The sequence below is a fragment of the Spea bombifrons genome, chromosome 1 (assembly GCF_027358695.1).
Source record: "Spea bombifrons isolate aSpeBom1 chromosome 1, aSpeBom1.2.pri, whole genome shotgun sequence".
Taxonomy (NCBI): Eukaryota; Metazoa; Chordata; class Amphibia; order Anura; family Pelobatidae; genus Spea; species Spea bombifrons.
The window spans coordinates 158,044,935-158,059,098 of NC_071087.1; the positions used below are offsets into that span (position 1 = coordinate 158,044,935).

A 14,164-nucleotide genomic window follows, 5' to 3' on the forward strand; every position below is an offset into this window, starting at 1 on the left:
GGCAGTATGATAAGGAGTTGGGGGTTTAGTAGATCGAGGTTCAGATAACAGAGCGAGAATCATACAAATGGCTGATATGCAGCTGCCTGAAAACATTATATTATGGGGCAAAAAACTGTTAATCTGATAATAGGAAGTTTAGAAATGGTGGAAGATTGCCTTTAAATAGTGACAGGACTAACGAAATTACAGAGATATATTGTAATCGTAACAGTAACCGTTCAAGATCTTAAAGGATCTGAGGCTTTGATGTGGTGTAAGAAAGCGTGTGTGGTGGATACATAGAATGACATTCTAGCAGAAGCAGCACATGGTAACAAAGTGATTGAATATAAATAAAACCGCTTATCCATTCTTGTATGTCGAGCAGTGTAAATGCTTAAACGCAAGGGGCCATTGATTCTCAGGGAGGCTGTAATCTGTGGCAAACTTACATACTAATTGAATTCTGCGTCTTATCATGGTACCCTTGGAAAGAGTGTGAGAACCCATGGTTCTTATCTGTGGACACATTTCCATGACACGTTGAGTAGAGGGTCAGAGATGGAATTTTCCTTTACTGAGAGTGTAATAGATAGATGGAACAGCCTCCCAGCGGAAGTGGTAGAGGTTAATACAGTGAGGGGATCTATATGGAACAGGTGCACGGCTCCTGAATCCAAGACGAGACCAACGACGGACTACGTTTTGAGTCTTTACATCAGAACGGGCGACTGGATGGAATGAATGGCTCCGACCTGCCGGCAGATTCCATGTTTTTTATATGTTATATGTATGTAGATCCTGACGTGTTTTGTTATTCAGCTCTTGCCTAGAAATATCATGGGCTCCGCGCTATTTTGGGTAAGATGCTATTACGAGCTGGAACGCTGTGCTGTCTTCTGATTGGTTGGCAGACGTCATGGGTTCATTATACCTTATTAATAAGGTGCGTCCAGAACCCTGTCCACAAGACTTGTTTATTTTTAGACCCCATTCTGCAGTTTATCAGCAAATCCTTTTTTAACCATAATTTTTAAATTCACTTTTGGAAATATTCGCTATTTTGCTCCCGACGCAGAACGTTCCGGAACCCGTTAACTCTAAGTATATTTCTGCACATTATAAGGAAATACTCCTTATGAAATTAGATTTTATATCCTGTAAGCAGCCAACTGGCAACAAAGGGGTTAACAGTTCTTCCCGTTTAGAATATACTGGGTTAAAAATAAAGAATAATATGAAAAAAAAAAATATATATATATATATATTGACTTAAAAATGACTTTTTCAACCTTTATCTTAGTCAGCCAGCTTAACTGTTTATTACCCTCCCCTCCTTGGAATTCTATTAAGTCTAAAGAGGGACCATTTTCTGGTTTGTTTGGGTAAACTCTATCTTTGTCTGGCTGAGAATGATGGGAATTGCAGTTTGTGATCACCATGGATTTATCTGTCCCTGCGGGTAGAGCGATGTCTGGGAGTGAGATGTGCACCGGAGAAGAGTATACTGATGTAATCAATTGTTCTCTGCCTCTACGATATAGCATTATGTGTAATCTCAGAAAATACGACGGCTCGGCAGCGCCCGGCAGGTACGCTTCCCATAAATCCGAGCCGTAATGTCACTATTGGGAGAACGAAGGAAGAACGAGGAGCAGGAACATACTTACGGAACAACAAAAGCAATGAGCCACGGTGTGTGAGGCCGAGGGGTTAATTCCACACTATTAACCCTCTTGGTGATCTACCACCCTATCCTCCTACCCCATGCCCATGGGCATATTACAATAAATGCACCTATGGGGCAGAGGGGGGTGGTAGTGCCACCAGGCAGGGTATATGTAACATAAGCTGCCCCCATCAAATGGTTTGATCAGCGTCCTGTGTGGAATGTTATAAATTATCCAAATAATATCAAAAATAAACTAAAATACCCCAGAACTACCGCCGTGGGGTTAGATGATGCAGAGACGTCGGATGTTAGGAGAAATCTTTATCAGAAATACTGATCGTCGTGTTATATGTGCGTCGCTGCGAAATGATGATTTAACCCTTTGGGTGCCTAAAGAGAGGCGCAGTGGACTAGTACTTAGAGGGATAATCGGATAAAACAGATAATGTGAGTGAATCACAGAAAAGAATGCAGGATTTCAAAGGAATTGTTACATTTTGCGCAACAAAATTGAAATATTGTCAAGCATTGTGTAAAGAAACAATTTATATGGCTGTATCGATCCAATAAAAGATGATGGGATTTTTAATTGATAATATTTGGACCAAAATAGAAAAACAATCACTTAAGATGGAAAATCATTCATTCCATCTGAAGAGAGTAAGTGGAACGGCACCTTTAATGGGGATAGCTATTAAAAAGCAAGGCTGGGCAGAAGTCTATTTTTCGCCGTAGAACCGATGCAGCGTTTCTGCTGATTGCTGCCCCTGGCGTTTTGTGCATACAGAAGAGATGTAATAATAACATATATCGCCTTTATGTCTTGCAGTACACCCGGGTCTGGATCCCCGACCAGGAAGAAGTTTGGAGATCTGCAGAGATTATCAAAGATTACAAAGAAGGGGATAAAACTTTGCACTTAAAACTTGAGGATGAATCTGTAAGTTACTGTATAATGAGCTGCATGTCGATCAACGAGCGGGTGATTTATCACAAATACTGTAATAAAAAAGTATCCTAGTTATCTGAGCCCCAATCTACTAGACAAGGACCCTGACTCCTTATCATACTGCCTGTGGGAAATAATAGAAAACCTCAGTCTTAATCAAACACCAGGACACTGACTAATGAAAGTCTATGGAGGAACAGACTTCACTATCATTGCCATAAAGCATCAGCTCAGTGTGGGGTTTGAGCCGGGAAAGTCACCCAAAATATCACATGACTGACAGCAACGGCGCCTCCAGGTCTGCAGATAAAAGGAGTTTATTGGAACTAAATGAGAGAAAAACAGTTTTTTGTCACCAACCAACATTATTTTTTACAGCGCTGGGGGGTTACATTACTGTATACAGCGCTGGGGGGTTATATTACTGTATACAGCGCTGGGGGGGTTAGATTAATGTATACAGCGCTGGGGCGTTATATTATTGTATACAGCGCTGGGGCGTTATATTACTGTATACAGCGCTGGGGGTTATATTACTGTATACAGCGCTGGAGGTTATATTACTGTATACAGCGCTGGGGGGTTATATTACTGTATACAGCGATTGGGGTTATATTACTGTATACAGCGCTGGGGCGTTATATTATTGTATACAGCGCTGGGGCGTTATATTATTGTATACAGCGCTGGGGCGTTATATTACTGTATACAGCGCTGGGGCGTTATATTACTGTATACAGCGCTGGGGCGTTATATTACTGTATACAGCGCTGGGGGTTATATTACTGTATACAGCGCTGGAGGTTATATTACTGTATACAGCGCTGGGGGGTTATATTACTGTATACAGCGCTGGGGGGTTATATTACTGTATGCAGCGCTGGGGGGTTATATTACTGTATGCAGCGCTGGGGGGTTATATTACTGTATGCAGCGCTGGGGGGTTATATTACTGTATACAGTGCTGGGGGGTTATATTAATGTATACAGCGCTGGAGGTTAGATTACTGTATACAGTGCTGGGGGTTATATTACTGTATACAGCGCTGGGGGGTTATATTACTGTATACAGCGCTGGGGGTTATATTACTGTATACAGCGCTGGGGGGTTATATTACTGTATACAGCGCTGGGGGGTTATATTACTGTATACAGCGCTGGGGGGGTTATATTACTGTATACAGCGCTGGGGGTTATATTACTGTATACAGCGCTGGGGGTTATATTACTGTATAAAGCGTTGGGGGCTATTACTGTATACAGCGCTAGGGGGGGTTATATTACTGTATACAGCGTTGGGGGTTATTACTGTATACAGCGCAGGGGGGTTATTACTGCATATAGCACTGGGGGGTGATATTACTTTATACAGCGCTGGGGGTTATATTACTGTATACAGCGCTGGGGGGTTATATTACTGTATACAGCGCTGGGGGTTATATGACTGTATACAGCGCTGGGGGGTTATATTACTGTATACAGCACTGGGAGTTATATTACTGTATACAGCGCTGGGGGTTATATTACTGTATACAGCGCTGGGGGTTATATTACTGTATACAGCGCTGGGGGGTTATATTACTGTACACAGCGCTGGGGGTTATATTACTGTATACAGCGCTGGGGGTTATATTACTGTATACAGCGCTGGGGGGTTATATTACTGTATACAGTGCTGGGGGGTTATATTACTGTATACAGCGCTGGGGGTTATATTACTGTATACAGTGCTGGGGGTTATATTACTGTATGCAGCGCTGGGGGTTATATTACTGTATACAGCGCTGGGGGGTATATTACTGTATACAGCGCTGGGGGGTATATTACTGTACACAGCGCGGGGGGGTTATATTACTGTATACAGCGCTGGGGGGTTATATTACTGTATACAGCGCTGGGGGGGTTATTACTGTACACAGCGCTGGGGGGGTTATATTACTGTATACAGCGCTGGGGGTTATATTACTGTATACAGCGCTGGGGGGTTATATTAATATATATAGCGCTGGGGGGGTTATATTAATATATACAGCGCTGGGGGTTATGTCATGGGGGAAATTATATATACTGTTCCTGGCCAAAGCAGCAATTAGGAGCAAAAGGCCAAATAGCTGTACATCTGATTATAAATATAATAGTTACTGAACACTGTTTTATAGCGCAGCGAATCACAAATACAGGAGATATCAGGTAGTGTGAAAATCCTGTTAATCTTAAAACACCTGCACTGAAACGGTTTTAGGCGTAGATATAAAACGCATCAAATCCGTTTAGCTCAATTAAAAGCATTCATTGAAGTTGGAGCCTTTACATTAATAGGCAGATTCAGGTCGGAATTTGTTGTGTAAAAATATTGGTAGTGATATTTTTTTCCGCTACTTTCCATGGGACTTGCTACAAAGATCTAAATAAAGAAGAAAGTGGTAAAACGCGATTTTCTTTATTGGTCTGAACTTTTTAGGATATAGCCCTTAGTTCCTATTCCTAATACAGAGCATTGTTAATATGCAGCTCCCCCCCTTCCTGATATTCCCACTAATGGATCAGGTCCCTAAAAATTATAGAAATTTAGCTACGTCCCGCTGGGTGTCTCGGCCCCTGATGACTTCAAAACCAAACCGCTACAGATTAGTCAACACATTGAGGTGTCTGCTCCTGTACCCCACCATTTAATATTGGAGACACTCGGAACCAAGAAATTGTTTAATTCTCCCCAAAATTCTAAATCAGTATAATGGAGAGAGCGGGGATAAAACCTCTTTTCACAGAAATTCATCTTAGTAAGTTCAAGCAATGTTCACCTTAAAAATAAAATTTAGAATAGCCCCATAAATTAAAAGCCGTTGATTAACAGCGGCCGCCATACCGCGCCGGCGCGTGTACAAAGTATATCTAAGTCGGTCATTATTTCATAGAACATTAATTGGAATGTCAGAACATTTGCCTCGTGTCCTTGAGTCCTTAAAACCAGCGAATCAGCGAAAGCGCGAGGCATAGCCTGTCACTCGGAGGACTTTAGCGTTGATACATAGACATCACGAGCTCACATCGTCCTTCTTCTCCTGTGAACTGTGCAAGCTGAATTAGATTAAGCGAAAGGAGATCGGCCGGAGGGACACAATCTGTTTTGTTTTATAACCAAATAAGATGCGTATTGTTGTTATGAATCTGACTTGTGACTTTCCTAAACCTCTTAATATTACCGGCATGAAGCGTCTTTTCTTACAGAGGATCTGTTCCTTATTTCAAGTCACGCATTTTACAGTTCAATGCAACCATGTATTTTTTTACAGTTTGAAATGATATATTCAGTACATGTATGAAAAAAACCCTCCTTATGTATGGGGCTTGCATGATTATTCCTCCCTTAAGTTGTCTCCCATGTTGTTAAGTCGCTGATCAATGGCATCCAAGGGATATAATAGAGATCCCCAAAGGGATCTCAATCCATATTGCACCAATAAGAGTGCAAAAAAAAATGTTACAATTATATTTTTTATATTTTTATTTAATAGGTGCCCTACCATCCTGTTGTGCTAGTTCTACAACTAAAAAAAAGTACACTATAGATCAGGGGCATCCAACCTGCTATAGAGTTTTGTCTATACTTCATACATCATCATTTAAACATTCACAGTGTTAGTTAGAAGAAGTATGTGAACCATTAGGGGAATAACTTCAACAAAAGCTAATTGGAGTCGGGAGTTGGCAAACCTGGAGTCCAATCAATGAAACAGGATTGGAGGTGTGTATCAGAGATACTAAAAAAAACACTCAAACATTTTGAGCTATTCTCAAGAAGGGTCTGCTGATATGAACCCTGTCTCACAAAAAAGAAATCTCAGAAGACTAAAATCAAGAAGTGTTGTTTTACATAAAGCTGGAAAGCTCATATTCATCATCAGCCAACAGTAAGACAAACCCTCTATAAATGGAACAGCATGGACAAGCGATCAACATTACCCTTCACTTTTTTACCTCCTGAGGAAGTTGAGATATGAGGGAATGCGGTGAGGATCAGATAAAGACAGGAGGACATTTATTATTGCGGACATAAGTTTATTTATTCAATTACTTATTTATATTCATTGGACAGCATCACCGTGTGAGTTCAAGTATTCAATACTGGTTTACATCTGTCAGCACTTTAACAAAGGATCTGGCAGCACCTTATTGGAGATCCCATATGGATCAAGCACTTTTTTATTTCTTTTTTATTTCTTTTATATATTTGTGGAGTGGTGTGGAATATTTATTTATTTTTGGCCAAAGTACACCTTGACACTCCAGAATGCTACTGGGAAAATGTTTGGTAGACTAATGAAACTAAACTTCAATTGTTCAGGAGGAACACACATGAATGGTCAAGTATGGTGGAAGGAGCATCACGATTTGGGGCTGTTTCGCTTCCTCTGTGCCGTGACATCGAGGGGACAATGAATCCCCAAGTATCATACAGGATAATATCAAGGTGGCTGTCCTCCAGCTGAAGCTCAGTAGAAGTTGGGTGATGCAGCAGGACAATGACCCTAAACCTCGAAGAAAAACTGCAGAATGTTTTCGGAAAAAGAAAATCCTCCTTTTGGAGCGGCCAAGTCAGAACCCAGACCTTAACCTGTTAGAGATGCTGTGGAATGACCTCAAGAGAGCCGATCACATCACACATCCTAAGAATATGGCGGACCTTAAGCAGTTCTGTAAGAAGAATGGTCAAAAGTTCCTCCTGAATGTTCTGCTGGTTAGATCCACGCTTGTTTAAGGCTATTGCTGCCAAAGGAGGTCCGACCAGTTATTAAATCCAAGGGTTTACTTACTTTTCACCGGCACTGTGAATGTTTAATGGGTCTGTTCAATAAAGACATTAGATTATCACTGTTTGTGTGTTAATAGCGTAAGCACATTGTGTCTGTCTATATTTGTGACTTAGATGTAGATCAGATCACATTTTATGATCAATCAATCGAAACAATTTGGCATTAATGATTGTTTTTTTATATAATTCTATTTCTGCTTTCAGGTTCTGGAGTATCCGGTGGGTCCCTCTTCAAATCCGATGCCGCACCTGCGTAACCCGGATATCTTGGTTGGAGAAAATGATCTCACGGCACTCAGTTATCTCCACGAGCCAGCTGTTTTACACAATCTCAAAGTTCGCTTCCTGGAGTCCAACCATATCTATACCTACTGCGGTAAGACGTGACGTAGGGAAGCATTCCTAACCGGTCACGTCAGCCACCGGCTGTGTAGTCGCGTGAGGCTGATTGTCCACAAACTATAGGACTTTTATACATTACTTGGGTTCTGGGTGTGTTCTCACTTATAGTTTATTGCCCTCTTGTTTATAGAATCTACCTCCACTTCTGTTAGAGAAATTATTCACCGATGGTCTTTGGTCGATAGGTCGTATAGTTCAGAGACCAATAAATCCTCTTTAAGGCTAAAGGAGAGAGACAGTTGGTCTGCCCATTCCTTATCTTCATGAAAACCTATTGTTTTGGGGTTTTCTGCTCCAAGAAAGGTTTTTTTTCCCCTGGAATGAGCCCCCCAAATCACTGACATTAGTAGCTGAAACTTTTTAACAAGACATCACGCTATTATATTATGTGATACAATATGAGGTTTGCATACCTGGGAACTTTCTGGGATAGGATACCTCTCCGTCTTTTGGGCGAGTGGCTTTTTAGATATCGGTGGGGCTGGTCCCGAAGATGAGTGAGGGGGTTAGTGGAACATGGAGAGGGAGTGGGCATGACCCATGACACTGGGAGACCTGGAGACTCTGGGTCAAATCCAGAGACCTTCCAGTTATGACAATATGAGAAGACCGGGGGGGGGGGGGGGGCTCTGACCTGACAATTGACCTGTTAAATGTTTTCCAGGTATCGTGCTCGTTGCCATTAACCCCTATGAGCAGATGCCCATCTACGGAGAAGATGTCATTTATGCGTATAGTGGCCAAAACATGGGGGACATGGACCCTCATATATTTGCTGTGGCGGAGGAGGCATACAAACAGATGGCAAGGTGTGTACATGTTGGAATTATTCTTTATATGGAATTATTGTGTGTAAATGGTCAAATCACGTGGAATTTATCATTAATTGTAGTTGTTTTTTTTTATATATTACCTCTGTCCGTTGTTGCGGTACAGTAAGCGATCGTTAATTGTGCCGCCTAGAAGAATTAGAGAGTGTGAAGGACCTTTCAGATTTGATAAGCATCGTTAAACGGAAGCCGTCCCCTTTGCACCTTTTAGCATAATACATTAATTTATTCATTTCTAACCAGCAGCCTCTGCTTCCTGGTTGGCAATAAATGTCATTGTTTCCAAGACTTAATTTAAATATAAGGGACTGTTTGACCCTATGAAAAGTGGCAGAATTAGTATATCAATTGGTTTCTTGTTCTGAAATCCTCTCCCTTCCCCATCCCTGACAAATTTGCAGGACGTATTTGCATAGAAATGCCAGGGATTAGGGTGTAGCATCTGTCCAGTTTCCAAAAAATTATAGAGAAAATAGAAACAAAGGACTGCTCCTTGGATACAGGAATTAATAAATTTAAATTTTAAACTGACATTTTATTCTGATTTGATTCAATTGAGTGGTGCATGTATTTTACATTAACAAATAAATAAACATTATAGCATAAATGCAAGGAATATCATTATGGGCGAGCCAGAGTATGGATTTACCAAAAAGGGGGCCATCTGCTATTCGGGGGGCCTTCATAAACAAAATTAAAAAAATATAGAAAATTGAGAAAAATATGTGTTACTTGCTTTTTTTTAAATTGCAAATAGCACTTAAGAAATAATCCTTGTAGGCGCAACCCAGCACGCTAGATGTCAGTTTCTCCGTAGACTTTAATTAGTCAGGCTGGTGATTGAGACTGAGCCATTCTATCAGTATGATAAGGAGACAGCGTATTCATCAAATCGATAAAGCCGATTCGTACAGTTTTGGAAGGAGTGTGATTGGGATCAAGAAGTCATTTTTAGACATCTTTTCCTCAATAAAGTATGTTTAAATTAATAAAAACATGATTTAAACATGAAATTGCACTGAAAGCTTTCAGGGTGCCCACCACAGAAATAATAATCAGATAAATTATGTAGATTTTTTTGTTCTGTCTCCAAATCCTTTTTATAATTCGTTTTTGAAAACCAATTTCTTCTGGAGATCTTAATAATCTTAGAAGAGTCATGATTATCAAAACCAGTATTTGTAAGTAAAAAAAAAAAAATAAAAAAATAATAATTTTGGTCAATTACACTTTCGATCTTTTGTAAACAAACCCATATTTTGGGTACCCCAATTTTAAGTTTATATTTAGTCAATTTATAATTAAGTTCCAGCAAGACTACTTTTGTCCACATAATTAAGGGAAACGAGGCAACAAAAGGGTTATCTTTATTAAAACCTCAAAATATGAATTGTTCTCTATATATTCAGCCATTCTCTGTAGGGCATTTAAAAGTTCCATGAAAACTGGTAAAATTATGGAAAAAAAAACACATTTTCCTTAAAATAAACTTTTTTGTTCAGTCGGGCTGAAACCCTAGCGCCTCATTGTGCGTTCCCGTTCTTTGCCTCCGGGTTAATTATCTCTTAAAACCTTCCACCACGGCAGAGATTAAAAAAAACACACCAACAAACCAGTTATTATGTTATAAATTCCCAACGCATGCTTTGTTTGTTCTCATTAAAGACAGTTCTGATGGGACCGGACTCCACTTTTGAAAATTCAACAAAGGAGAACAAAAATGATAGCTGGGATTATTCGGGCAAAAGATGCAATGTATGCATTATACGAGCTTTCAGTTCAGATCTGTTACGGTCCATTGGTTGTCCAGGGGAAAAAAAAAACCACCATAACTGGGAGAAGTTTTTTAATCGCTAGAATAAATAACTGGTGTTCTCTCATCTCGCAGATGTAGAAACCTTCGGAAGGCTAGTAATCACATTTTTTGATGAGGCTTCAGGAATTCACCTAGAGCTTTGTTGTAATGTATCATTGATCTCGTCTGACAGTCCCTCAGGGGGTCTGTTGAGGAATTCCAGTTGATGTCTCATCATTCTGGTCTGGAGAATGTTTTGTAAAACAAATGAAGGAGAGGCTGGGAGGATCTTGATCTCCGTACCACTGCCCTCCAGAATGGTCCTGCGCTGCCAATCTACCAAAACGTGTAGCGTGGGACTCCACGCCGTTGATTTATTGGCCGCTGGGCTAATTTCACAACGCCAGTCTGGTTACTGGTTTTGGGTCACTGCGGTATGACATAGTTGCCTGGCATCGCAGGGTAGGATCATCTGCTATAAAGCAGGCTTCTTGGTTCCTTCAGTGATGGTCCATGTCCTGATGCAGCAAAGCATCCCCAAATCATGACACCATGCTTGACCTTTTTTAGGTTCTTAATGGTGGCTGCAGTTTGCCCTTTTCAGACATAATGGGGCCGGTGTTGCTCAAAAAGTTCCACTTTTGAAAAATGCCCATAGAACAGGGGTGTCCAACCTGTGGCCCTCCAGCTGCTGCAGGACTACATCTCCCATAATGTTCTTTCAACTAAGGGGCTGGCTGAAGAGTATGGGAGATGTGGTCCTGCAGCAGCTGGAGGGCCGCAGGTTGGACACCCCTGCCATAAAACGTTCTCTTGGAACTCTAGGCGCTTTTTGGAGAAACAGTAGTTGTTGCGAAAGCACGTTCATGTTGTTGTAGAGTCGTTAGTGACTTCCTAGATGATTTTGTGATTTGCTCTGGAAGATCTTTGGTATACGGCCATGCCTGGAATTATTCACTCCTGTCCCGAATCTGCTAATCCAGTGAGGGGAATATAAACACGCGTGGGATAGGCATACGGCTCCTGAATGTAAGACGAGACCGACGACTGATTAAGGTCCGAGTCTAAATGTCAACAATTATTTTCTGGAGTTTTCCTGGAACATCCTTTGAACGTGGGATGATTTGGTATTAGATTGGATTTAGGATTTAGGGCTAATTTGCAGCTGCCCAAAAACACATTTATATTAAAAAAAATCACAATAGGTTTTAAAAAAAAGCAAACATTTTTAATCTGATCCAGATCTGATAAAGAAATAGTTTGGAGTCCCCCTTTATCTCATTGATGGCAGCAGCTGACTGCCTAATTTGTGTGATAACTTCTGATAGTCGTCTAAGAAAGCAACAAGGAATGAATGAAACCTCCCTGCATATCTCCCAAACGTCCTGGCTCTCAGGGGCAGTCCCGGTTTTGAGGCACTGTTCTGTTCTCCAGTCTTTTCTGTCAGTGAAGCCAGTTGGGGAAAACCTTTTCTGTAAATCTGTTGGTCCTTAATAAGTAAAACTATACATTCGTACATCACCGGCCATAGCTTAACACTCATTGTAAGCCTTCGCGACCCGCTGACCTGCCATTATTAATTATGGAGATGAACAAGGTGAATCAGACTGCTGTGCTGATTCTGTGAATAGATTACCATGGATTAAATAAAATAAAGGTCAGCTCTCTGTGTATGGAGGAATAACCAAGGAGCATATCTCGGTGATCTTGGTCTTGGTTACGTACTCGATTTTGGCCTTTAAGAAGAGGATGACACCCTGGAGACGATGACGCCCTGTAATTATCTACTGTAAATAAACAAGAGTCATCACTACTAGTCATCACTGCTAGTCATCACTACTAGTCATCACTACTAGTCATCACTACTAGTCATCACTACTAGTGCTAATGAGTTCACAGTTGGGTTGTTCTGGGACCCTCTGCCAGAGAGGGTACTGATGTTTAGGCAGCGGCTTATGTGCGCCGATGGTCAGCGGACCCCCATTGGCTTTGTACACATAAATAGTCTATAATAATAACAGAGATCGTTATAAAATTGTTCAGATTTTTGTAGCGTTCACCAAGGACGCTCCATCCACGAGGCGGATAAAACAATTTTATTCTGAAAATGACATGGATTAGATCTTTACACGTTAAAAAGAAGCGTATTTTTATTGTTAACATAAGTGCACGGTGCATCATTTTTAGAATTACTAAAAATAATTTAAAAAATTACATAAATACATAAAAATATATAAAAATACAATTTTCACCTAAATAAGAAAGAAAAAATGAGTATGTTTTTATAAAAGATAGCTGTGTCTCTAAAATCTTTCTGATACACTTATTTGCCATCATTTGCCAAGCAGTAACAAACCGTATTATTGTATTTGTTATTTTGGAATCGCATATAGATCCTCTGTGTATTTATTACGCAGTCTGTATGAAATGTACTTACTGCACAGTGGGTGACATTTTATCAGTTGATGTTGCAGGTGGGTAATTAGCAGGGTTTTTAAAATAGTTATAATTATACTATTCACCAAAGTGATGTCATCTTTTTTTTTTTATTATTGTTTTGGGATTTCGGTTATTTCTACATCTGGACTTTTTTTGTTAATTTGAAAAAGTAATAAAAACCACGGGAGTCTTGTGTACTTCCATTTCTGATGGCAGCAGAGAGAGGATGGTGGGAAGTGTTTTTAAACAAAACAAAACAAAAAAAGATTTTTAATTATTAGAAAATAAATAACCCCTCTAACGGATTAGCATCAAATCTTCCAAAAATCTATTCCGTATACGAAGATTTGGGGAAATTCTTCTATTCATGCCAGCAATGGCATCAACAACAGATCCAATTAGAGACCTCCGTGGCGTGTACTGTACATTAACTGTACTTTATATTGCAGTGATAGAATTATTTTTGGCAGTGGGTTTTTGGGGGAGTGTGATAGATACATAGAACAGCCTCTTAGAAGTGGTAGAGGTTAACTACAAGAATTTTGAAAAAAAGCTTGATTTCTATGTTAATTGATGATATTAATGATCTCTCTAATATTAATTGCTTTGGATCGTATTTGCCCAGGGCAGGAAGATAACTGCTTCATTAGACCGTCCAAATGTGACAGAGGAGTCTTCTAGGATCAAAGCGTATCGTGGAATCGTGACGTGATTTATCTCATTCATTCATTCATTCATTCACACACAAATAACTTCGAGCGTCCTGCTGGCTCTCGCTTCGTTACAAATTAACAGATGAAGAAATAAAGCAGAAGACTCTGTATGAGATGTCTCTGAGCCCAACTGACACTAGTTAACATCTATTGTATACCCCAAACGACCTGCTACCCATAAATACCCCTCCTTGGGTAGGTTATCACTGTAGCACAGCTCCAGTCCTCGAGGGCCGCAAATAGGGACAGGAATTATGTGCGTTCCTGCCTGAAAATCAGATTTTAATTGGGAAAATTGCTCAAGCAGGGATACCCAAATAATGCGGCCCTCCGTGGCTCTGTGGCATCCTGGTCGGCACAATTAGGTTTTGTTTTGTGACATTTAACGTTTAACCAATTAAATTCCTCGCGGCCCTTTGATCTTCCAAGCAACGTAAACCTGTCTTGTAGCAATAAGGAGACGTTGATGACCCGAAATGACCCTGATATTATAATGTGAACCCATTGAGCCGTGGGGGAGATACCAGGGCTGTGCCCGGGTCGTCATGATCTCCGGCAATTCTGGACCA

General features: G+C 40.5%; 1 protein-coding gene across 2 annotated transcripts in view; it reads left to right on the top strand.

Annotated features, from left to right (window-relative positions):
• Positions 1-14,164, top strand: part of MYO5B (myosin VB) — a 97,368-nt gene that overhangs the window by 34,474 nt on the left and 48,730 nt on the right. For both annotated transcript variants that reach the window (XM_053448230.1, XM_053448231.1), the window contains exons 2-4: positions 2,484-2,594; positions 7,621-7,792; positions 8,483-8,627. In XM_053448230.1, coding sequence (XP_053304205.1) covers positions 2,484-2,594; positions 7,621-7,792; positions 8,483-8,627 — 428 coding nt within the window. The remainder of the gene's footprint in view (positions 1-2,483; positions 2,595-7,620; positions 7,793-8,482; positions 8,628-14,164) is intronic.